Source organism: Notolepis coatsorum, assembly GCF_963971535.1.
Source record: "Notolepis coatsorum genome assembly, chromosome: 4".
Taxonomy (NCBI): Eukaryota; Metazoa; Chordata; class Actinopteri; order Aulopiformes; family Paralepididae; genus Notolepis; species Notolepis coatsorum.
Genome location: NC_140168.1, coordinates 96,610,159 through 96,634,401, shown reverse-complemented (window position 1 = coordinate 96,634,401; position 24,243 = coordinate 96,610,159). Strand labels below are relative to the sequence as shown.

The following is a 24,243-nucleotide window of genomic DNA, read 5'->3' as shown; positions in this document are numbered from 1 at the left end:
CAAAAACGTAATTCAGAATGGTATAATGCAGATCGTAGACTGTGGGAATAATTTCAGGAAACGGGCTGTCACTTTTTTGCGGGGGCGTGGCGATGGTTCAGGCTAACTTGAACTTAAACTCTGCTTTCGACCAGGCTCAAACTTTTGGATCTGTTGTCATGGTGATTTGGAAAATCCAGGTACGGGGAATCGGAAAGTCCGGCTTAAGTCAGAATTACCAGAAAGTTATCCGGCTAACTCAGTTATCCAGGTACGAGGAACGGGGCCCTGGGGCACAGGAAGAACATAACGTGAGTTCTTAATTAAATGGGGGGCATTTTCCTATAAACCCTCAACGTTATAGAAACCTCGACCTAATCTTACCCCAACTCTAATATACCCTCTTCTCAAAACCAGGACCAAACCAAATGTAATATCTTTAGCTGCTCTTCACACATGTAATAATATAGTAATGCACACAAACACACTAAATGACTGAGTGGGGTTTACTCAGGACATCACCGTAGTTTGAGGTTTGTGTCAATGCCTTCTTGGTTACATGCACCTCCTGTGTGTGTCAATACTGCTTTCTGTTGCCGTGTATTACTCTGTGCATGCTAAGTATTTCATGTCTTTACCAACAACAGTCACAACCCCCCCCCCCCCCCCGCACCTCAACTTAATGGATTTCTCAGATCAGAGGAAACAGGATATGTGTAAACAATATGTAGACTTTCAATCAGGATGGCTGCCTTCTGCCATATTGCTTACACCTATCGGGATACGTAAGGGTTGTTAACCCTCCCCTGCCGTGAGCTGACCCCCAGGATAAACAGGGACTGTGTCCTGATTGTTTTTCAATACCATGTTTTCCCCCTAGATGTTGGTTTCTTAAACTACGGGCCGGGGACCCCAAAATAGGTCACAGGCCTTCTTCCTGTAGGTCCCCACCTGACAATAGCAACATGTTTGTGAGGATGTGAACACACACACACACCCTGCACCTTAAGATGCACATATACACACACACCCTGCAGCTTAAGATGCACATACACACACCCTGCACCTTAAGATGCATATACACACACACTGCACCTTAAAGGAACACGCCAACTTTTTGGGAAATCTGCTTATTTGTCATCTACCCTGGAGTTAGACAAGCAGATGCATACCCTGTGCATGCATTAGGCTTAGGGAACAGCCACACTCCATTAGCCTAGCTTAGCGTCATTCACTGGAAGTAGGTGTGCCAGTGTAGCCTAGTTGCCAAGTCACGAAATAGACTCCAAAACTTTCCTGGAAACATGTGTATTTATTTTTGGCCGAACCACTGCTGCCTGGGCAGTGATTTCATCACCTCAAAAGCCCTGTTTTTCAACAACATGTTTACAGGAAAGTTTTGGAGTTGTATTTGGAGTGTATTTCGTGACTGTTGATGCACACACACACCCTGCAATGCACCTTAAAATGCACATGCAATTTTACACAAGACAATTTCTGTAGAAATGGACTATTTTATCTTACCTTTTATTATATCTTATTTTATTTATCGTACTACTACTTATTGGACACACACCCTGCACCTTATCATGCACTTACACTACACGCAAGACTTTCTGTAAATAATTGACTATTTTACCTTTTATATTTTATTTGATGTTACTACTACTACTACTACCTATTGTTGCCGTTCGCCTGAATGCCTTCTACAACAGAACTGAGTTTCCGCGTCTCTGATTGGCCAGGTCATTTCTGGTCATGTGACATGTACGCCCAATCGTGGGACCGCAAGTTTCTACACTGGTTAAGCTTAGGCGCTCTTTCGAAGTTGGTTAAGGTTAGAGTTTGTCTTAGAGCATGGCGATAGAACGCCAGGTAGTTTGCAGGCTGTTAGACCCGGAAATAGACGCAGAACTTGCTGTCCCACGATTGGCGCACATGTCACATGACCTGGCCAATCAGAGCGCAAAAGTCGAACGCGGAAACGCAGTTCTGTTGTAGAAGGCATACACGATTACCGTGCTTGTATTCATTGTTGTTTCTTAATTGTGCACTGTTGAGTCTGAGCTCAAAACACAATGCTGTCATTACCTGCAGCGCCCCTGTATTGTTGTGTATTTGACAAACAAAGAACTTGAACTTGAGAGGGAGGGAGGGAGAAAAAGCCTCATTTGGGTCCTTTACTTGAAAACATGAAACCATGCCGTTAATAACTTTGATCTGGGCGGGTGACCGGCCACAATATCGGACAGAACCCACCGCAAATAAATTTCCTAAATCAATACAATAACACATTGACAAGGTTTCTCATCTTGCATGCAGCACACAGTCCTTCTCTGCTGCTCCGGTGCCGACAGCCTCGCGGGAAGTGGATCTCTTTAGCAGGAGATGCGTTCACTTTTCTAGATCACTGGGACGTTACGGTCGACAGGGCGACTTCCAGACACAAGAGGGAAGTAGCTGTGGAGCCGAGAAGTGTTTCAAGGAGGAGGATCACTCAGTTAAAGGCCCAATCCGTGATCTTTTTCTCTTAGCATATAAATATGAGGCATATTTACAAACATTGTTGGAAGATTTGGATTTGTAGATGGAATATAAGCATGTTGGCAGGGAAGGAACATGCCAACATTATGGGAAATGAGCTTACCGCACTGACAAAAGATACAAATGTCCTCACTGTGTGTTCAGTAGAAAGCTAGCTGGTCCGTATCCGCTTCCATTCATTTGTGCTAAGCTAGCTTACAGCCTGGAGAAGACGGTAAGCATTTCCCATAATGTTGGCCAGTGTTTACAAACCTTACCAGTGGAGACAGACCTCAACTATAAGCAGAAACTTTATATTTACAGTATAGTCTACAGATAAGTGATATATTCCTTGACTAATTTCTCAAATTAATCTTGGATATTAGTTCTTATAGATGTCTTGTAGCTCATCAATGGTATCTCATTGTGAACACTTAAAAGTTAAATGTGATTATTCACATACATTGATATGTAGATGGTATTTTTAACCCCTTGTTAATCGGAATATATTACCAATACATCACCAACGTAAACAAACCTGCTACAGAATATAGCAAAATACAATTAAAAACCTGTATCTACCCGTTGTCTAGTGTGTTAGTCCTTGTATCAAAAGATCAATCGACTACAAAATGTCTCCTTTTTCCATTTCTTATTTCCAGTGGTAGGGCTGCCCATTTGTTTGAATCACTGATTGGGCCTTTAAAAAGGTTAGTACATTTTTATGCCCTACAGTAGAAGGAGGCGGGTCCAACGGCAGGAAGCCCGTCTGTCCGTCTCGTAAACCACTTCCCCCTTTCTATGGCCTATGTGTGTCTCCGATAGCTGTAATATGTGTAGCTGATTGTGTGCGTGTCCTATGATGTGTGTATTTATGTGTGTTTGAAGTTAGTGTATTTGTGTACAGTAGTAAGAGTGTATTTATGTACGTTTGATGTGTGGTGCGCATGTACCTGTGTGTGTGTGTGTGTGAGTGTATGCGTGTGTGTGTGTGTGTGCGTCCGCACACGCGTGTGTCTCAGCTGTGTTTGTGTGACTTGTGTTTCTTGTGTTTCTTCTTCTTGCGCTCCTCTTTGCTGTGATCATGGCGCCCCCTCTTGGCTTTACTGGCTCCCTGCACCTCCTCGCTGCTACTGCTGCTGCTGTCGCTCCCCGACTCCTTCCTCTCTCTCTTCCTCTTCTTCTTCACTTTCTTCTCCTGGGAGGGGGGGGGGGGTATACAGATGGAAAGAATGATGAATGTTGTAAAGTCAATTGTTACTTTTCTACTCTACTATAATTGTATGACCTGTACCATGTCTTCTACTATCATGTAGCTGTACCTCCCCTCCCACGCTGCTATGATGCCTGAATTTCCCCAAGGGGATCAATAGAGGAATATCTTATCTTATCTTTCGCCAGGGTTCCCACAGACATTGCAAAATGAAATTCAAGGACTTCTAAGTACTTTTGCAAACACTATTTTTCATTTTCAAGGATGTCCCTCGAAGGATACAATTAACTTTTAAATGCATTTTTTTTACGGGTCTTCTTGGCCTGCTTGCCAGCTAGAGCATCACACACGAAAAAGAAATGAGGAAAGCAGTTGGAGCGTGCGAGACAGCGACTCGTCCGATTTTATTAAAACAGAACAAAAAAAACTATTTCTTGATTCAGAACAATTTGATCATGGATGAACAAAACATTCAATGAGAATGGTTGATTTGAATTTCAAGGACTTTTTAAGCACCTTGTTAAAAATGGGCTGTTTAAAGGTCCAGGCCCTGACTTAAATTTTTTTTAAAGAATTATCAAGCACTTTAAGCACTTCAAGGACCTGTTTCACTCTTTTTTTTTTTTATCCTTTTTCCTCAGTTTTTCTCCCATCCCAATGTTAGTCGTTATGCCAATTCCCAATCCCCTTCCTGGTCGTTGCGCACCTACCCCCCACAGTCGGTCTGGGAGAGTGGAGGCTATCACGTGCTTCCTCCGACACACGTGTAGCCAATCAACCGCTTCTTTTCACCTGGCAGCGCGGACTCTCACTGAGAGGGTGTAACGTGTGGAAGGATCACACTACCCCCCTTAGATCCTATCCTCGCTGAGCAGGCGCCCCGAACCGAACTGTAGGAGTCGCTGTTTACAACGACCAGGACCCACCCACCAGCTTTCCCACCCCTAACACTGCCAATTGTGTTTGTATGAACGACCAGCTAAGCTGATAGCAATGCAGAGCTGGGCTCGAACCCAGCGTCTCCTGCATTGGTGGCGAGCGCCTTGCCCACTACACCATCTAGCCGCCCCTACCCTGTTTCACTCTTAACCATAAACCTGAAATGAACTGTGATGAGATGCAATTGATCACAGCTGCCTGATCTATGAGAAAGAACGAAACCCAATAATTTAGCCTGTGTGTCAAATCCCAGAACACAAATGCAATGACCGTTTCTCGTCAAGTCAGTTAACTACGTCCTCTCTGAATCACCAACAGGGTGCGACGGACGTGGTGATTGAGCTGACGTCTGGGTCAGAAGAGTAATGGCTTCTGGTGAATCAGGGAGGCTCCGCTACACGCAGGAGTGACAAATGCCTCACGGCCCTTCCTACTTCATTTCAAAACCCATATGACTTAAACCCCCTGATCCCATGACCCCCTTCCTCCACCTACCTTTCTGGTACTGCATGGCTGGGGAGATGGCATTGTGGTGGTTTTACTACCGCTGAGGGTGTTAATTTTACTTTTTATTTCATAATTATCTGGAAAAAATGCTATCAGAATAGAAAGTACTACTTATATTATGAGATTTTTTTTTATTATCATTATGATTTCAAAAATAAATTGCATGTGTGTATGTGTATACATTTGTTGTTATTACTATTGTTTCTTGTCGGGTGGGTGGGTGTTTGCTTCACTTTAAACAAACTAAACACGTTAACTTTATAATGGATAGCAAGGGGGGGGGGGATGTATAAAAAATGGGAATAGTTCAATCATGGACAACTTGCTGTAGATTGTGAGCACATTTTATAATGTTGACCCTCATGCTGCAACTTGTTGTAATTGTAATTCGATGATACTAATAAAAAGAGATTATAAACAAAATGCCTCACGGCCCGACCGAGAGGGGGGGGGGGGGAGACGGAAGTGATAGACATCCTGGTGCTAGCCAAGCCCCGGCCACAAAAAGATTACCCCACAACTAGATCTCCCCCACAACTGAAATCGGTTTGGTTTCTATCCAGGTTCTTTCTCTAGCATAATGCTGTACATGCATCGGGATGGCAAGACGTCAATCGCACTTCATCTCGATCACCACGCCTCTATTTTAATCACCACGCCTCTATTTTAATCGCCACACATCTATTTTGATCGTCACACCTCTATTTTAATCACCATGCCTCTATTTTGATCGTCACGCCTCTATTTTAATCACCATGCCTCTATTTTGATCGTCACGCCTCTATTTTAATCACCATGCCTCTATTTTGATCGTCACGCCTCTATTTTAATCACCATGCCTCTATTTTGATCACCACACCTCTTTTTTTATCACCATGCCTCTATTTTGATCACCACACCTCTTTTTTGATCAACATGCCTCTATTTTAATCACCACACCTCTATTTTGATCACCACACCTCTATTTTAATCACCACGCCTCTATTTTAATCGCCATGCCTCTATTCTGATCACCACACCCCTATTTTGATAGTCACGCCTCTATTTTAATCGCCATGCCTCTATTATGATCGCCACGCCACCATCTCATTCATTCCATAAGAATGTAGAATACACATTACAGAAATTTTTTTAATATGGTCAATTTGCATGTTCTTGGTATCTGATTCTAGGGACATCTATGGATCTTAGGGAATGTATTCCCAGTGTCAGAAATACTGTGGGCTAGATCCACAAAGAATGGATTGCACTGTGCAAGTTGCACCATTACTTACTATTCTTTATGAATTGAATATGGGGGACCCTGATGTAAACAAGACGAAAGTCTTTCTCTGGGCTGCATCCCCTTAACAATTGTGTGTATTGAGCCGTACTGTATTGTACCCATTCTGCAATCTGTTAATAACATTTTCATTCAATCAATCAATCTGCACGGTGATTGATTGAATGAAAATTTTATTTTGAGTAAATTGTAATGAACCAAATGAGAATATCAATACAAATATTTTTATCTTTGACTGTGAATAACACCATGCTCAAATTGACCAGACCTGAAAAATCTAAGCAAATTAATAGATGGAAGATGATTAAACAGAAGGTTTTGTAGATACAGTACTGAATTCTGCCATCCGGACACATGCAATTTGAAATATGATTATAGAATATAATATAGAATATCAGGCATAAAATGGTTATGCGATTAAAATGCGATTAATTCGATTAATTAATTACAAATCCTGTAATTAATTAGAATAAACAAAATTAATCACCTGACAGCACTAATAAATACCAATAAAACATCACTCCTGCGTGTGGCAGAGCAGCCTGAGTCACCAGAAGCCATTACTGTTCTGACCCAGACGTCAGCGCAATCACCACGTCCGTGTTCTGACGTGGTTAAATTACTTGACTTCTTTTATACATTTAATATACTACTAACTATTACTCTGATAACATTTAATATACTACTAACTATTACTCTATTGGCTTTAACATTTAATATACTATTACTCTGTTGACTAACATTTAATATACTAACTATTACTCTGTTGGCTTTAACATTTAATACTAACTATTACTCTGTTAACATTTAATATACTACTAACTATTAGTCTGTTGTCTTTAACATTTAATATACTAACTATTACTCTGTTGACTAACATTTAATATACTACTAACTATTACTCTATTGGCTTTAACATTTAATATACTATTACTCTGTTGACTAACATTTAATATACTAACTATTACTCTGTTGGCTTTAACATTTAATACTAACTATTACTCTGTTAACATTTAATATACTACTAACTATTAGTCTGTTGTCTTTAACATTTAATATACTAACTATTACTCTGTTGACTAACATTTAATATACTACTAACTATTACTCTGTTAACATTTAATATACTACTAACTATTACTCTATTGGCTTTAACATTTAATATACTACCTATTACTCTGTTGACTAACATTTAATATACTACTAACTATTACTCTATTGGCTTTAACGTTTAATATACTAATAACTATTACTCTATTGGCTTTAACATTTAATATACTAACTATTGCTCTGTTGACTAACATTTAATATACTACTATTACTCTATTGTAGGGATGTCCGATATTGGCATTAAAATGTGATATCGGAAAATATCGGTATCGGTTTTCAAAAAAAAAAAAAAAAAAAATGTTTATATTTCTATAACCTTTATTTACCCAGGCAAGCAAGTAAGAACAAATTCTGATTTTATTTATTGTCAAAAGTATGCATAATGTTGTGTTAATTCCACAACAAGAGATATGTAATGTTAATTACCTGAAATTATTCCGTTTTTTGGGGGGGGAAACCCTGCATATATCAGTATCGGTTGATATCAGTATCGGAAATTAAGAGTTGGACAATATCGGTATCTGTAAAAAAGCCAATATCGAGCATCCCATTGGCTTTAACATGTAATATACTACTAACTATTACTCTATTGGCTTTAACATTTAATATACTACTAACTATTACTCTGTTGGCTTTAACATTTAATATACTAATAACTATTACTTTGTTGGCTTTGACATTTAATATACTACTAACTATTACTCTGATAACATTTAATATATTACTAACTATTACTCTATTGGCTTTAACATTTAACACTATCAGTGCCGGCCTTGTTTTCCTTTTTACCCCCTTGAATGCCATCATCCACTTCAATGTTAGCGTTAAAAAGGCATAATCTATGTTTTAAATTATGGCTATGTGTCTAATCTGCCCGTCGCTTATCAATGACTTGTTTGCAGTCAACATTGTCGAAACGGATAGTTTTTTTTAATCGGTTCATTTAGAAAAGCTATCGTTCTCTCGAAAATTTCCGGAAAATAGAACGATTCCCCCATAAACCGCATTTATTGGAATATTCTCGAATACACTAGACACGTTGTCATTTGTCGGCCTATTTATGAATCGTTTTTAAAAAAACGCTAGATTATCGATAGTATATGTGTACTTATGCACGCTATAGAAGCGGGCTAAAAAATACATTCTCTCATTTCCTCAACATCACACACACACGGCACATGCTGATATCTCAGTGAATACAGCTCTGATTATCCTAAAACTGGTAACATAGATTACCTTAGATCAGATGTTCTCCAAAAAGATTATTCCAATTCCTGATGTTTTTTAATCGAAATCGCGATTTGGAATGATGCAATTATCAAATCGCCAAGCCTGCAATTAAAAAAAAAATAATAATAATAATAATAATTTAACCAGGAAGTCCCATTGAGATACACGATCTCCTTTGCAAGGTAGACCTGGCCAAGATGACAGCAATAACATTTGCAATACATCACACAGCAATAAAATGTGCGATACATCACACAAGAACATAATAAATGTGCATGTATACAATACATCACATGTAAACACAAAGCAGAATAGTCTACATGATAGTAAAAGTGTATAATACAGGGTAATACAGTAATTTTGCAGTTGGGACCCGACTACAGAAAGCAGCAACATTCTTCTTGTAAATTTTTTTTTAAATATGTTATAATCGCATCGCAAATCGCAATATCTGTCAGAATAATCGCAATTAGATTATTTCCCAAAATCGTGCAGCCCTAGAGTGACGTGACTGGTTTCATGGGAAATAAAGCAAATGACCAATCGGAAGCTCTCATTTTGTTTGTTTACTTCCTGAAAGACGAGCGAGCGTTTTCCGAGCAGCAGAACTCCGTGGAGTCCAGTCCGAGTACAGTCCGCTCGACTATGGGAGCACCTTTATTATAGTCTTACCAATAGCAATAGATTTTAGAACACCTAGATTTAGCGATAGCAATAGAACGTTAACACTTTAACTGCCGGGAAACGCTTTACAGCGTCATTCCCGGCCATGCTCAAGTTGCCGAAGGACGCTTTACAGCGTCTTTAATATCAATATTTCAAAAATCTGTGATCGGATTCATATTTCCCCTCCGCTGGCCTGAGATCCACCAGGAGGACCCACTGAGCTCTCTGGCGGTTCAGGAGCGCCATCTGGTGGCCGATCGGCGCAATCGCCAAACAGGAAGTGCTGTGGAGGTTGTGCTCGTCGGCCATATTACTTCCGGGCACTCGGTTTGGCTGCCGGCACTCTGGCTCGTCACAATATATAGCGATCCATTGCCAATAACTCGATAAACAACATGATTTGGACGTATATAGTATTATACAAGCTGGAAATGGTTCATCAGGATAAACATCCCATAATCGAAAACGGTCTACACCACGCTGATCGTCCAACGGCGCGAGGAAGATCCGGTAAGATTCAGCGTTATTTTTGAACGTGTTCCATATAAACTGTTATGATGAACATATGACCCACACTAGATGAATGATATAACGCTGCCCACGGAATTATAAACGATCCCCCGCCCATCCGGTCATCATCAGATCATACGTAGATCATTCTAGAAGTACGTCCAATTGAAATTTTTTATATCGCCCCGATTGCCATCAAACTGTATTTCATCATCAATATAATGCATTTGGGGCTATAGACTCAGGGATTAAAGCAAAAAAAAATCTCCTGACTGAAATTTTTTTCAGGCCAAGTCATATTCTTATTTTAACCTCCACTGTATTTCTTTTTAATAGCGTTGGCGTTTTAAGGGAGCCTACTTGTTTCGGTTTCGTCGATAATCCAATGTACAGTTACCCCGCCTACCCAACCCTTCCCTCCCCAACCACCTCCAATGTACAGTCCCCCCCCCCCTCCACCCAACCTCCTCCAATGTACAGTTTCTTCGTCAAATGTATATGCTCTCTTTTTTAGACTCTTATTGTATCACAAACAATACTGTATTTGTAAATCTGGTACGTCATAAATGTATAGATGTAGCAGTATTATCTATCTGTATGTCATGTATGTCATATATGTTATGATGAATTGAAAATGGGGGACCCTGATGTAAATAAGAGGAAAGTCTTTCTCTGGTCTGCAACCCCTTGACAATTGTGTGTATTGAGCTGTACTGTATTGTACCCATTCTGCAATCTGTTATAACAATCAATCAATATTTAACCGATTGCAGAATGGGTACAATACAGTATGGCTCAATACACACAATTGTTAAGGGGATGCAGACCAGAGAAAGACGTTTGTCTTGTTTACATCAGGGTCCCCCATTTTCAATTCATAGTGACATTTATGACATGCATGACATTGACATCATGACATTTATGGCATAGGGACATACTACAGGTATATAGTACTGTTACATTTGTGACATATACGTTATGCAAATATACAGTAATGTTACCCATAGATCCTGACAGAGATTATACATATGATGGGGAGGAGACTGTACATTAGGAGGGGGTGGGTGGGTGGGAGAAAATATACAGTACCGTTACCCATAGATCCTAACAGAGATTATATACATATGGGGAGGAGACTGTACATTAGGAGGGGGTGGGTGGGAGAGAAATATACAGTACTGTTACCCATAGATCCTAAAAGAGATTATATGCATATGATGGGGAGGAGACTGTACATTAGGAGGGGGTGGTGGACTGGTAGAAAAAAGATACATACGGTGGGGAGAGAATATATACGGTGGGGAGGAGACTGTCTACAGATACACCTGTGTGATGTTGCTACGGAGTTAAGCTAATAAACCACAGCAGGGGACTCACATATTGTACTGTGAAGTAACACGACAATGACAAACTTGTTGTTTCCGTTTTTCTTTTTGACATCGTTGCGGCACACGGAACAAGTTAACTCACCACTACAGCCCCCAGTAGCGCTGCCTAGCCAGTCTCTTCAAACGTCCTCTCCTCTCGAAACTTTTTGTTAGGTGGTCCCGCTGATCCTTTTCATCTGAGAAACCCGCGGTGGGTTCTCTTTTTAGTGGCCGGCTTACTCCTTCCATTTAACCGACGCTATTAAGCTAACGTTAGCTAATCGGTATATAGCAGCGAGTGCAAGCAGCGTGGTGGCTATGACGTTGGTAAACAAGCCGAGTTGACGCGTGAGGCTGCAAAAAAGGCGACTCGTAAAACCAAAACACACCGCAGTTTTTAATTATTTTACATGACTATTTTGTTACCCTGCCATGTGGCGGACAAACTTCTCAGACCTCGCAATTGTCACTCGCCCAATAGCCTGCAGCTGCAACCGCGGAGTGAGCAGCGTAATCCTGTCTCTCGAGTCGCTGAGTGATGACTACTTGGCGCGATAGAAAAGAAAAAAAAGCCCCTTTTCATATTTGGCGCCTCTGATTGGCTCAATTTTGTTTCAATCTGTATGCATCTACAAATCATATTATACCAGGTAGCCAATTCCGTCATACTGCGAATCAAATGGACGGATCTCCCCAATCAAATTGACGGAAATCCGTCTGGAGACGGAACGCTTTAATGCATGCCGCTATAGATCACGTTCTGGAGAAAGATGCAGAAAGAGATGAAAACATACTTATACATTAGACCATACTTTACTATGAATATGTGAATGAAAAAGTTTAACGTTGCTACACAATGAACAATACATATAGGACTTTGAATGGGCCCTAATAATGGCAATGTAGCAATAGAATTTAAAAAGTTATAGCCATGCAAAGAAGGGGTACTTCTCCATAGTCAAATAGAGCTGGCAATCTATGGTATATCATGAATTTAACCCATGGCACCCAAAGTGTTAATGCAACTAAACGAATGCCTTGCTTTGTTAATCATAACGTTGATGCAGTAGCGTATGTTGTTGTGTCGCACACAACAGCAGAGGTGGGCAATAGGGTCTAGCTGCAGCGCCGGACGGCCGGAGTGCAAGCAGTGTTACGTAATTGGCAGAATCGACCGTCAATCAATGGTCTACCTGACATGCAAACTCATAAACAATGTTTCTGTACTGGAGGTTTACAGTATTTCAATAGGCAACCCTGAAAGGATTATTTTTCTAGAAGAGCAACACAGCCAAAACATAGGCATTGTATGCATAAAAGGGGCAAAAGCTAAAGTTAAGTGACTGTTACTTTTGTAGCAGTAGTTTGATTTGATAGGGACAGCACATGTTAATGAACATCAAGTACAAAATACAAAATGTAAACATGCAGGGTTGTAGCAAGAGCTAAGTTACACCAGGAGACGGCAAAACTCTTTCAATAAATAAATAGCCTGCTTAGGGTAAAAGCATGGTGACAATCAACGATAAAAACAAGAAACAAGTTACATAAACTAAATTAGATTAAAAATGATCACAGTTCTGGTTTGCCTTAAGATGCAGTTTAAGATTGGTCTTGAACATGGAGTATGTGGGGCACTCTCTAATCACAACTGGTAGGCTATTCCAGTAGTTACCACCTTTAACAGAGAACACAGTTTTAGCAAAGGTAGTATTAGAGCTGCCGCGGTATTGATTATTTCCTTATTGCACAAATTTGCAAAATATTTCCTACCGCCGCGGTTTTTACCGCACGCACACAAAAATTTTTAAAAAAAGTTTGAATGCATTTTTTTTTTTAGTAGTAGTCTACTCTTTATAGCATATAGCCTGCCTCTAGTCTAAATGTCTATCTTTAGAGGATGACTTTGCAGCATGAATATTGTTTGGGATTCGGCAAGCACGCATTAGTTATTGAAAGTGAAACACGGATGCGCAGTTCACTCGGTGTCGCGGGCACCCCCCCGACCCTTTCTTATTATTATTACTATAAAGTTACTACTTTATAATAAAGGCATTCGTTTTGTGGCATTGACATTATATAGTTATGCGTTCAATAACATCAGCGTATTTACCGGACCATAGCAAGCAATACTCTATTCATATCTCAGTTCCTTTCTTTGCTCAGAGCGTGCTGAGTTGTCCCATTCTGCGGTCTGTTAATAAAGTTTTCAATCAGACAAGTGTATAGAACGAAGGGCTTTTATTATAACATTCGTTGCAGACAGTAAAATCATTATGTCTCGTTTAGTACTCCTGATGAGCGATGGTAGTCCACTCCGGCGGAGAGTTAAAGCTAACGTTATTAGCCGTGTTGTGATGTGCTGACATTCAGGAAGTAAAAACGTGTGACTCGTCTCTCTTCTGACCAATCAGTGGTCTGCAATGTTTCACGTGACTTTTCTGGTACCCAATAGGGTCGCTTGGAACCTCGATAGACGAGTAGGGTATATCTGCAGAGCCGCAAGCCCAACGAGAGGAGGGTAAATTATTATTATTATTATAAAAAACAGCGGTGACGCGGTATTCAGCCTACTCTGCGGTGGCCGTGATGTAACAGCGATACCGCGGTAATGCGGTAATCGCGGCAGCTCTAGGTAGTATACCGAAAAGGCACCTTACAGTCCCCTCTACTGATGGCCCTGGTGGTAATGCCAGTGTCTCCTTTTTGTTCAATGTCACTGCCTTTCTTATTAGGTCTCTAGTTGTTGGCTACAACTTTGCCACAGTAGGCATTAATCACTTAATAGTTCAAATGTCTGTGTCCCATTCCCGTTTGCACACGCAGATACACACACACAGTGGGCCAGTTACTTTGGTGGTATGTGCTATTGCACAGATGTGTGTCCCGTTCCCACATGCATGCACAGTACAAATATACATTTATTTTTGAAAAAAAAATAAACTGTTACTTGAAATATTTTCACTGTGCTCCTAAATATTTTTGTGTGCTCCTAAATTTCTTTGTGTGCTCCTAAATTTTCTCATTTAGGAGCACATGTGCTCCTTGGGAAAAAGATTAGCGTAGAGCCCTGATTACTCTGTTGACTTTAACATTTTTTTTTGGTCCACTTTTTCTCCCATTTTTCTATATTTTTCTCCCATCCCAATTTCGTATCATCCAATTCAACCCTCCCCTGTCACGAACGCTGTTTCTTGCCTCCCACAAGCCGGCTGCAATGTGGACTAAGTCATACATAGCACAAGTCCCCTCCGGTACTTGAGGTAACAGCAGTCGCATCTTTTCACCTGCGCAGCTCGATCTCTCAGTGTCGAGGAGTAACGCGTGGGAGGCTCACGCTGCCCCCGACACTTCCTGATTCTACTGTGCAGGCGCACCAACCGACTTGTAGGAGTCGCTTGTTCACAACGTTCGATCCCCACCCTTCAGTTTTCCCTCCCCGTAATACGGCCAATGTGTATTACTGCGGACGACCAGCTAAACTGAAAACAATGTGGAGAGCTGGATTCGAACACGCGAATCCTAGCGTCTCCACACTGGTGGCGAGTGCCTTGCCCACTACACCACCTAGCCGCCCTGTTGACTTTAACATTTAATACTAACTATTACTGTTAACATTTAATATACTACTAACTATTACTCTGTTGGCTTTAACATTTAATATACTAATAACTATTACTTTGTTGGCTTTGACATTTAATATATTACTAACTATTACTTTGATAACATTTATTATTACATGGCGTTTTAACATTCGCCAAAATGCTTGATTGTGATTGGTCAATAGCGCACGGTTGCCCCTAGCAGCGGTCAATTATTTCTCGATAATTCACCGCTGCTAGGGGCAACGCGCCGCAGCCGGACTCTCGCAGCGTTATACCATGCACAGCTGCATTGCATCAGGTGCAATCAAGCGTAGGGATGCACCAAATGGGAAATGCTTGACCGAAACCGATACCGAAAATAGGAAACAGTTGGCCGAAAACCGAATGCCGAAAGGACTTAAATAATATTAATAATAACTATTATGGGCCCATAAAACATTTATTCAGCACTTTTGAATGCATACATTAATTCCAGACTGACTGCTGAAAGATTGTACAACGCTAACGTTAGTTCAAAAGGTTTTAACCGCGACGGGCATATACCGTACTTTTCGGACTATAAGCCGCGGCTTTTTCCCCCATTTTTCGACCCTGCGGCTTATATAACGGTGCGGCTTATATGTGACTCGACGTGACCAAACCTGAAAATGTTAAAATCTAAATATTGCTTTTTTGACTGCATTGAAATGTTATTTATCTGTTCCCTTATTTGCTAAACTTAATACAACTTGTAAATGAGTTCATTCTTGTTATTTGTCCGACAGTATTGTGTCCCAATGGTAATTACATATGGTAATTAAACATTAAAACACCTGCGGCTTATAGTCCAGTGCGGCTTATATATGTACACATCATTCAATTTAGCTGCTGCGGCTTATAGTCAGGTGCGGCTTATAGTGCGAAAAGTACGGTAGTAATGGCAAGGATATAAAGCATGTTAAAGACGCATTTATTGGATGCGTTGCTCGCGGAGTTTATAGAAACAGCGCGACTCCCAAGAGGAGTTAGTTATCACAGGCTGCAGAACGCAGGAAGAGCTGCCAAGCTGCTCACGTTACACGTTGTGCGTTTTGATTACGTCATCACAACAACACTTTAGGTTATGAACGTTACGTAACCCTGTTCTTTGACATTCTGTGATATATTTCCGGTGCTAAAACCCTTTCGGCCGAAAGAGCCTTTTTAACCATTTTCGGCCGATAATTTTCGGTGGCCGCATTTTCGGTGCATCCCTAAAGGACACACCTGCCGACGCCAGAGTCATAGTTGTTCAGCAACAGAACAACCGCGTCTGCATTTGATCTCATCTTGTCGATGGTGTAAAATGAATTACGTATATTGTTAGTAAGTTAGCCCTGTAATAAGCGGGATAATGTATAGCTATACTCGGTCATTGTCGCAAAATAATTGACCTTCACTGACATTAAAACACCTCGGCGCGGCGCCTCTGTGTTCCAGAACGCAGTCTCGGTCAATTATTTTGCGACAATGACCTCGTAGCTATACATTATCCCTTACATATACTACTAACTATTACTCTATTGGCTTTAACATTTAATATACTACCTATTACTCTGTTGACTAACATTTAATATACTACTAACTATTACTCTATTGGCTTTAACATTTAATATACTAATACCGGTAACTATTACTCTATTGGCTTCAACATCTGTTGACTAACATTTAATATACTACTAACTATTACTCTGTTAACATTTAATATACTACTAACTATTACTATATTGGCTTTAACATTTAATATACTACTAACTATTACTCTATTGGCTTTAACATTTAATATACTAATACCGGTAACTATTACTCTATTGGCTTCAACATCTGTTGACTAACATTTAATATACTACTAACTATTACTCTGTTAACATTTAATATACTACTAACTATTACTCTATTGGCTTTAACATTTAATATACTACTAACTATTACTCTATTGGCTTTAACATTTAATATACTAATACCGGTAACTATTACTCTATTGGCTTCAACATCTGTTGACTAACATTTAATATACTACTAACTATTACTCTGTTAACATTTAATATACTACTAACTATTACTCTATTGGCTTTAACATTTAATATACTACTAACTATTACTCTATTGGCTTTAACATTTAATATACTAATACCGGTAACTATTACTCTATTGGCTTCAACATCTGTTGACTAACATTTAATATACTACTAACTATTACTCTGTTAACATTTAATATACTACTAACTATTACTCTATTGGCTTTAACATTTAATATACTACTAACTATTACTCTATTGGCTTTAACATTTAATATACTAATACCGGTAACTATTACTCTGTTGGCTTCAACATCTGTTGACTAACATTTAATATACTACTAACTATTACTCTGTTCACATTTAATATACTACTAACTATTACTCTGTTGGCTTTAACATTTAATATACTACTAACTATTACTCTGTTGGCTTTAACATTTAATATACTACTAACTATTACGCTGTTGGCTTTAACATTTAACATTTGACTTGAATCAGTATTCTGTTGAGTAGTACTGAACTTTAGAGTCAACAAATCAACTCAACAGACGACCGGTAAAGAAGTAAACATCTGAGGTGCCATAAAAGACAGCAGGTCTTTCAGGAGGACCGTGAGCCTGTCTGAGACATTCATAGTCACCTTCTTCTTCTTCTTCTTCTTGTGTGAATCTGGCTGCGCTGTCATGTAGCTGGGCTGCAGCATCGACGGCTGCTGTGGCTGCTGTGGCTGCTGTGGCTGGTTGTCGTCCTCGTCAGGCAGCAGGGCGTACTGCAGCCCAGGAGTGGCAAAACAGTCTTTAGCAAAGTGACCTGGAGGGGAGGTGAGAAAGGGAGAACAAGGAAAGAGGAGAAGGAAAGGTGAGAAGGACAAGAAAAAAGGTTGTTTGTGTACATTTGCTGAGGGATGATTAATTTAATTTCAAACCTTGATTTCAACTTGTGAAACACTGAGGTAAGGTTACCCTCATTAACAGTGACAATGAGCTTACAAAACAAGACAGTTAACAGTAGAGTCATACATAATATTATAAGCACAATAAGAATAAACAATAGAAAACAGTTCCAAGTCGATACACATGAAAAGATGAAGCCAGCTTCACACAGATATGTGGTGCTGAATGGTATCAACACCTTAACTGCTGCATCATGAGATACTTGGTACTCAGCACCACACTCTGAAACGAGCTCTCCAGGTGGTATCAGATGATATTTCAATGAGTTCTTCCAAGAGTTTGGATGGAGATGTGTCAGGAAGCTTTGTCTCAATGTTGTCTGTAAAGTTTTTTTTTTTTATCCAGAGTAACTTGGTGATCCTTTTCTGTGTTTTATTAAATAATGATTTTCAGATTTTGAGAAATGGTCAAACTTATCCAAATATGGTATTTTCATGGAAAACAGTGCAGCTGCAACAGATAGCACTTTAGTGATAATTTTCTGTAATAAAAAAAACGCTTTTTTTCTCTGAGGCACCCTAGGGTGCCGCGGCACCCCTGTTGAGAACCGCTGGTGTATTGCATGTTGTGTACTGTTCATGTTGTGTACCGTTCATGTTGTGTACTGCATGTTGTGTACTGCATGTTGTGTATTGCATGTTGTGTACTGCATGTTGTGTATTGTGCATGTTGTAATAATATAAGTATACATAAGTATAATACTAGGCATGCCTGTAGGGAAACGTTCACACTGCTACTACCAAAAACCAATGCAGCAAAGAAAACTGTGTTATATAGAGCCATGTCATATTGGAATAAACTGCCAGTACATCTTACTCAGATAACCAGTAAGATAAGTTTTAAAAATAATTTGAAAAGAGCATTGAGAGAAAAAGAAATTAGTTTACATTAAAGAAAAACACATACTGTAGTTTACACTGTAAAGATATGACTGTCTGATAGTTTAATCCCTTTTATTGTATTTTCTGTGATCTGATACTCTGTGTACTGTAATGCTATTTGGAATTATTTTTATATGTAGGAATATTGGAATTTATACAACGGCATGCAAATTTCTCGATTCTGATTGGCTGAAACAGTCATTTTACACGTGTTTATTCTTCACAATTCCACGCTGCTGGCCCAGGACCCGCCCACAACCGAATCACATCACATCACTCCGCCGGATCACAAGATGGCGGACAATAATCTTTAAAATGGATATGTTGATAGCGTCATAGCGACTAAATATAAAGCGATTCTGTCAAGGCGAATGTCGTAGTCCTTTAAACAATGTTGGATGATGTAATTGATGGGTCATGAGTCACCTTGCTCCAATCATACCTCTCACACAGGCACCAATTCATCTCTATCAACAACTGCAAATCCCCCACTGCCCCCATCACTCATGGTGTCCCCCAAGGCTCAGTACTTGGTCCCCTGCTCTTCATCCTCTACATCCTTCCACTTGGTCTGATTCTCCGCCAACATGGCCTGCGTTTTCACTGTTATGCAGACGACACTCAGCTCTACCTCTCCACCAAGACTATCACTCCAGCCACTCTCTCCACCCTCAGCACCTGCCTCACAGACATCAAAACATGGATGCAAAATAACTTTCTTAAACTAAACTGCAATAAATCAGAAATCATCATTATCGGTCCAAAATCCCTCACCAGCCACACCCAGGATTTCACCCTAAATATTGATGGTACCATTGTCACCCCCTCCACTCACGTCCGTAACCTTGGCATCATCCTGGACCCCACCCTTTCTTTCCTCCGCCATGTGAACCACATAACCAAATCGGCCTTCTACCACCTCCGGAACATTGCTCGTCTCCGCCCCTCCCTATCACTCTCCGCTGCTGAAACACTGGTTCATGCATTCATATCATCACGACTAGATTACTGCAACAGCATCCTCTACGGCTCACCAAACACTATCCTCAATAAACTCCAATATGTCCAAAACTCTGCTGCCCGCATGCTCACCTCCACCCGTCGCTCTGATCACATCACCCCTGTCCTCCACGACCTCCACTGGCTTCCAATCAAATACAGGATACATTTTAAAATACTACTCATCACATTCAAAGCCCTCAACAACCTTGCCCCTCCCTACCTGTCCGACCTCCTCCACCGTCACACGCCCACCCGTCGCCTTAGGTCTGCAGATGCCAACCTCCTAACACCTCCCACGACCAGGCTCCGGACCTGGGGCGACAGGGCCTTCGCTGCTGCTGCCCCCTCCCTCTGGAATGCCCTCCCCAGCCATATCCGTGATGCAAACACCCTGACATCTTTTAAATCAGCCCTCAAAACGCACCTTTTCAATCTTGCTTTTGACCTCTAATTCTGTCGGTGTTATTTTATTTTTGTCATGTATTATTTTTGTTCTGTTTTTTTGTTTTTTTGTTTTGCCATAGTTTGTCTCTCCTGCCCATGTAAAGCGTCTTTGAGCACCTGGAAAAGCGCTATATAAAATAGATGTATTATTATTATTATTATTTTAGAACAAAAGAAAAATCGCGGATTGATTGATTGATTATTTGCAATTTTATTTTAAATGTCTACTTCCTTCCCACTGACTGCAGCTTTCACTCTCACACTGTCCGACGCTGGCGTACCCACAAACACACACACACACACACACACACATACTCCTGTCTGCAACAGCGGGGGAGTCAGACTGAGAGAGAAGCAGCGCTGTTTTAAGTGAGCATGGTCTATTGAATTGATTGATTGGTTGATTGCTAATTTTATTACTGTACGCCTGGTTTCCAACTGGTTAAGTTTAGGCTAAAAAAAATAAATAAAAAAATAGGGCGAAGAAAACTTTTTTTTTCTTATAGGGCAAAGACATTTTTTTATTTGTTTTACCTACTTTCTATAGAAGCATCTAAGAATGAAGTTCTATAGAAAGTAGGTCTGCATCCCCTTAACAATTGTGTGTATTGAGCCGTACTGTATTGTACCCATTCTGCATCTGGTAATACAATTTTCAATCAATCAATCAATCATTCCAATAACCACTAACCTCATAATTAAAAACTAAAGAAAAGTTGGATGTGTTAGTTGGTTGGATGTCTTAGTTGAAAGGCAGTTGGATGTGTTAGTTGGTTCGATGTCTTAGTTGAAAGGCAGTTGGATGTGTTAGTTGGTTGGATGCCTTAGTTGAAAGGCAGTTGGATGTGTTAGTTCCAATAACACACAGTTGGATGTGTTAGTTGGTTGGATGCACTTCAAGATGCTTCCAATAACACACAGTTGGTTGTGTTAGTTGGTTGGATGCACTTCCGAGCTGCTTCCACATGGAGGCAACTTGTCTTTTTTGTAGTTGTGGGAACTACTTTTTCTGGCGGATGGTTTTTTCAATAAATCTTCGATTAATGTGTGTTTATTGTATAGCAATAAGGTTGGATGAATGTGGCAGTTGTATAAAAGCATTACACCACTTGCAGTCGTGATTTGTGAACAATAAACCATGCCTAGGGGGGTCTAACTACCCTCGGCTGCGCCTCGGGCCTAACGACCACCCCTAGGCATGGTTTATTGTTCACAAACCACTCCTGCGCGTGATGTAATGCTTAAATATTTTTAAATGTATGCTACTATAATGTTATGTATGTATGTACTGTTTTTGTTGTGTGTGGACCCCAGGAAGACTAGTTGTTGCTGCGGTGATGACTAATGGGGATCCGTAATAAAGATAAGATTGTGTACTGTGCATGTTGTGTACTGTGCATGTTGTGTACTGTTCATGTTGTGTATTGTGCATGTTGTGTACTGTTCATGTTGTGTATTGTGCATGTTGTGTACTGTGCATGTTGTGTACTGTGCATGTTGTGTACTGTGCATGTTGTGTACTGTGCATGTTGTGTACTGTGCATGTTGTGTACTGTGTACTGTGCATGTTGTGTACTGTGCATGTTGTGTACTGTGCATGTTGTGTACTGTTCATGTTGTGTACTGTGCATGTTGTGTACTGTGCATGTTGTGTACTGTGCATGTTGTGTACTGTGCATGTTGTGTACTGTGCATGTTGTGTACTGTTCATGTTGTGTACTGTTCATGTTGTGTATTGTGCATGTTGTGTACTGTGCATGTTGTGTATGTTGTGTACTGTTCATGTTGTGTACTGTGCATGTGGTGTAGTTCATGTTGTGTACTGTTCATGTTGTGTACTGTTCATGTGGTGTAGTTCATGTTGTGTACTGTTCATGTTGTGTACTGTGCATGTTGTGTACTGTTCATGTTGTGTACTGTTCATGTTGTGTACTGTTCATGTTGTGTACTGTTCATGTGGTGTAGTTCATGTTGTGTACTGTTCATGTTGTGTACTGTGCATGTTGTGTACTGTTCATGTTGTGTACTGTTCATGTGGTGTACCTTTGCATCCACACTTGGGGCAGGTGGTGTTGAGCACAGCTTCCAGGGTGATTCTGTTCCCCGAGTGGTCTCTGAACTGTCCGCGCCGCCTTGCATCAGCGCTGCACACACACACACACACACACACACACACACACACACACACACACACACACGATATTGTGAATATCGAACACAAACTGTCGACGCATAAGCATGATTTCTGATATTTACCTTTCCAATAAATTATTTTTATTGGATCAAAAATGGAAAAGGGCTCCGACTATGATCACAGCCTAGTAGTAAAACTGTGCAAGTACTCACTCTGCCCGGAGATTGTTTGGGTCCAAGTCCCGCCCTGTTCCCTGATTGACCGCTTTCATTGAGAAGGAGAGCTTCACTTTATCATCTCGCATCTAGAAGACAAAGAGGACAGAACTACAGTCGTGATGACACTCTGGTGCTGTGTAGCGCTGCAGAGGGGGGGGGTGGGTGGTCAGTCCCTACTGGTGCTCATGGCCGTAGCCAGCTATGAGGTCACCGAGGTCCGGACCTCGGTAACTATTTGTAACTATTAAAAAAAAAAAAAAAAAAATTATATAATTTTTTTTTTTATAATTTTTTTTTTTTTTTTTTTTTTTGGTCAACGACCGGCCCACTACTAGGCTGAGACATCGGCCCATTGGTACTGACTGACACTGGGCTGGCCCAATCACATCTCTTACTAAGCACCCCCCCCGCCAGTCGTGCAGGTATATGACTGAGAGGGGGGCTGGTACATGACTGAGGGGGGGCTGGCTGGTACATGACTGAGAGGGGCTGGTACATGACTGAGAGGGGGCTGGTACCATGTATTGTGCATCATTGTAGGTCAAACCATTAAAAAGTTTATTTCCACGGCAGCCATTTTGGATTTTGGTCTCTCACAAATTTCCCCCGCCTTTTTAAAAAATCCATTGAGAAACGAAGTGCCACAGATGACCCAACTACTAGGTCCATATCGTATCATCATAATATTATTTTTTAAATCATTAGGATAAGGGTTCCCTTGATAAAGATGCATGAAAAGGCTGTATAATATACAACACCAGTAGCTCAACTGCAAAAACTGCTTTTTTATTTGATTAGATTTATTTGGAAATTAAAAACACATCATAAAAACAAATCATCTTGACGAATTTGTATTCCTGAGGATATCACCTAAAAGCATTCATTAACAAGCATTAACACTTATTTCCAAGGTGGTCCTCGATGGAAGACATAAAAACACAGCACATTATAGCCTACTCAACTGCAAATTTTTCCTCAACTGCAAAAATGTATGCCTACTTATGTATTAGCCTACAGGGAAAAACACATTCACAACAGGCAGCAAAGTTTGTTTTCAGCCAAGTATGGTAATAAGGTAACTATTAGGATATATATGGTATGGATTACTTACTCTTAATAACTTATTACTATCTGTGGTAGGTTGGTAGCTTTAGTCTCCACCTACACAAATTGTTTTTGTGCTGTCCATTGATCATGCACCTTCACGTGGTAGGCACATAGGTCAAACTCCCAAAACAAACACACCATTGATTTAATTGCCATATAAGATGAATATAAAACAAGAAGGTGATCTATTAACTGTGTAAACCTTTTGCAATATTCATCATTGATATTTGAATACTTGAAATCTGTATGAACTGAGTAGTTAGTATCAAATGAAATAAGATGGAACTGCTCCATGCATCCATTGAATAAACAACTATTTTCTCATTACCAGTATGGTATTGTTTAAATTGTACAGCTTTTTGCACATCTTTGTCAGGGGATTCCAACAATTCTGGACCTGAATGTACCAGTTAATTGTAATCATCTCTCTCCTTATGTCTAGTCAAGCCAGGTTGTGGAGGAGAGAGACAGGGATGAACAGGCTATAGACTACTTTGCCTATCCTGAGCCTGCTATGATGCAGGTGTTTTTACA

General features: G+C 40.3%; 1 protein-coding gene across 2 annotated transcripts in view; it reads right to left on the bottom strand.

Moving 5' to 3' along the window:
- Positions 1–2,131: 2,131 nt before the first annotated feature.
- Positions 2,132–24,243, bottom strand: part of zcchc17 (zinc finger, CCHC domain containing 17) — a 39,343-nt gene continuing 17,231 nt past the window's right edge. For both annotated transcript variants that reach the window (XM_084312848.1, XM_084312847.1), the window contains exons 4-7: positions 22,597–22,688; positions 22,294–22,394; positions 17,611–17,780; positions 2,132–3,700 (exon numbers count right to left, since the gene is read on the bottom strand). In XM_084312848.1, coding sequence (XP_084168974.1) covers positions 3,521–3,700; positions 17,611–17,780; positions 22,294–22,394; positions 22,597–22,688 — 543 coding nt within the window. In that variant the 3' untranslated portion in view covers positions 2,132–3,520. The remainder of the gene's footprint in view (positions 3,701–17,610; positions 17,781–22,293; positions 22,395–22,596; positions 22,689–24,243) is intronic.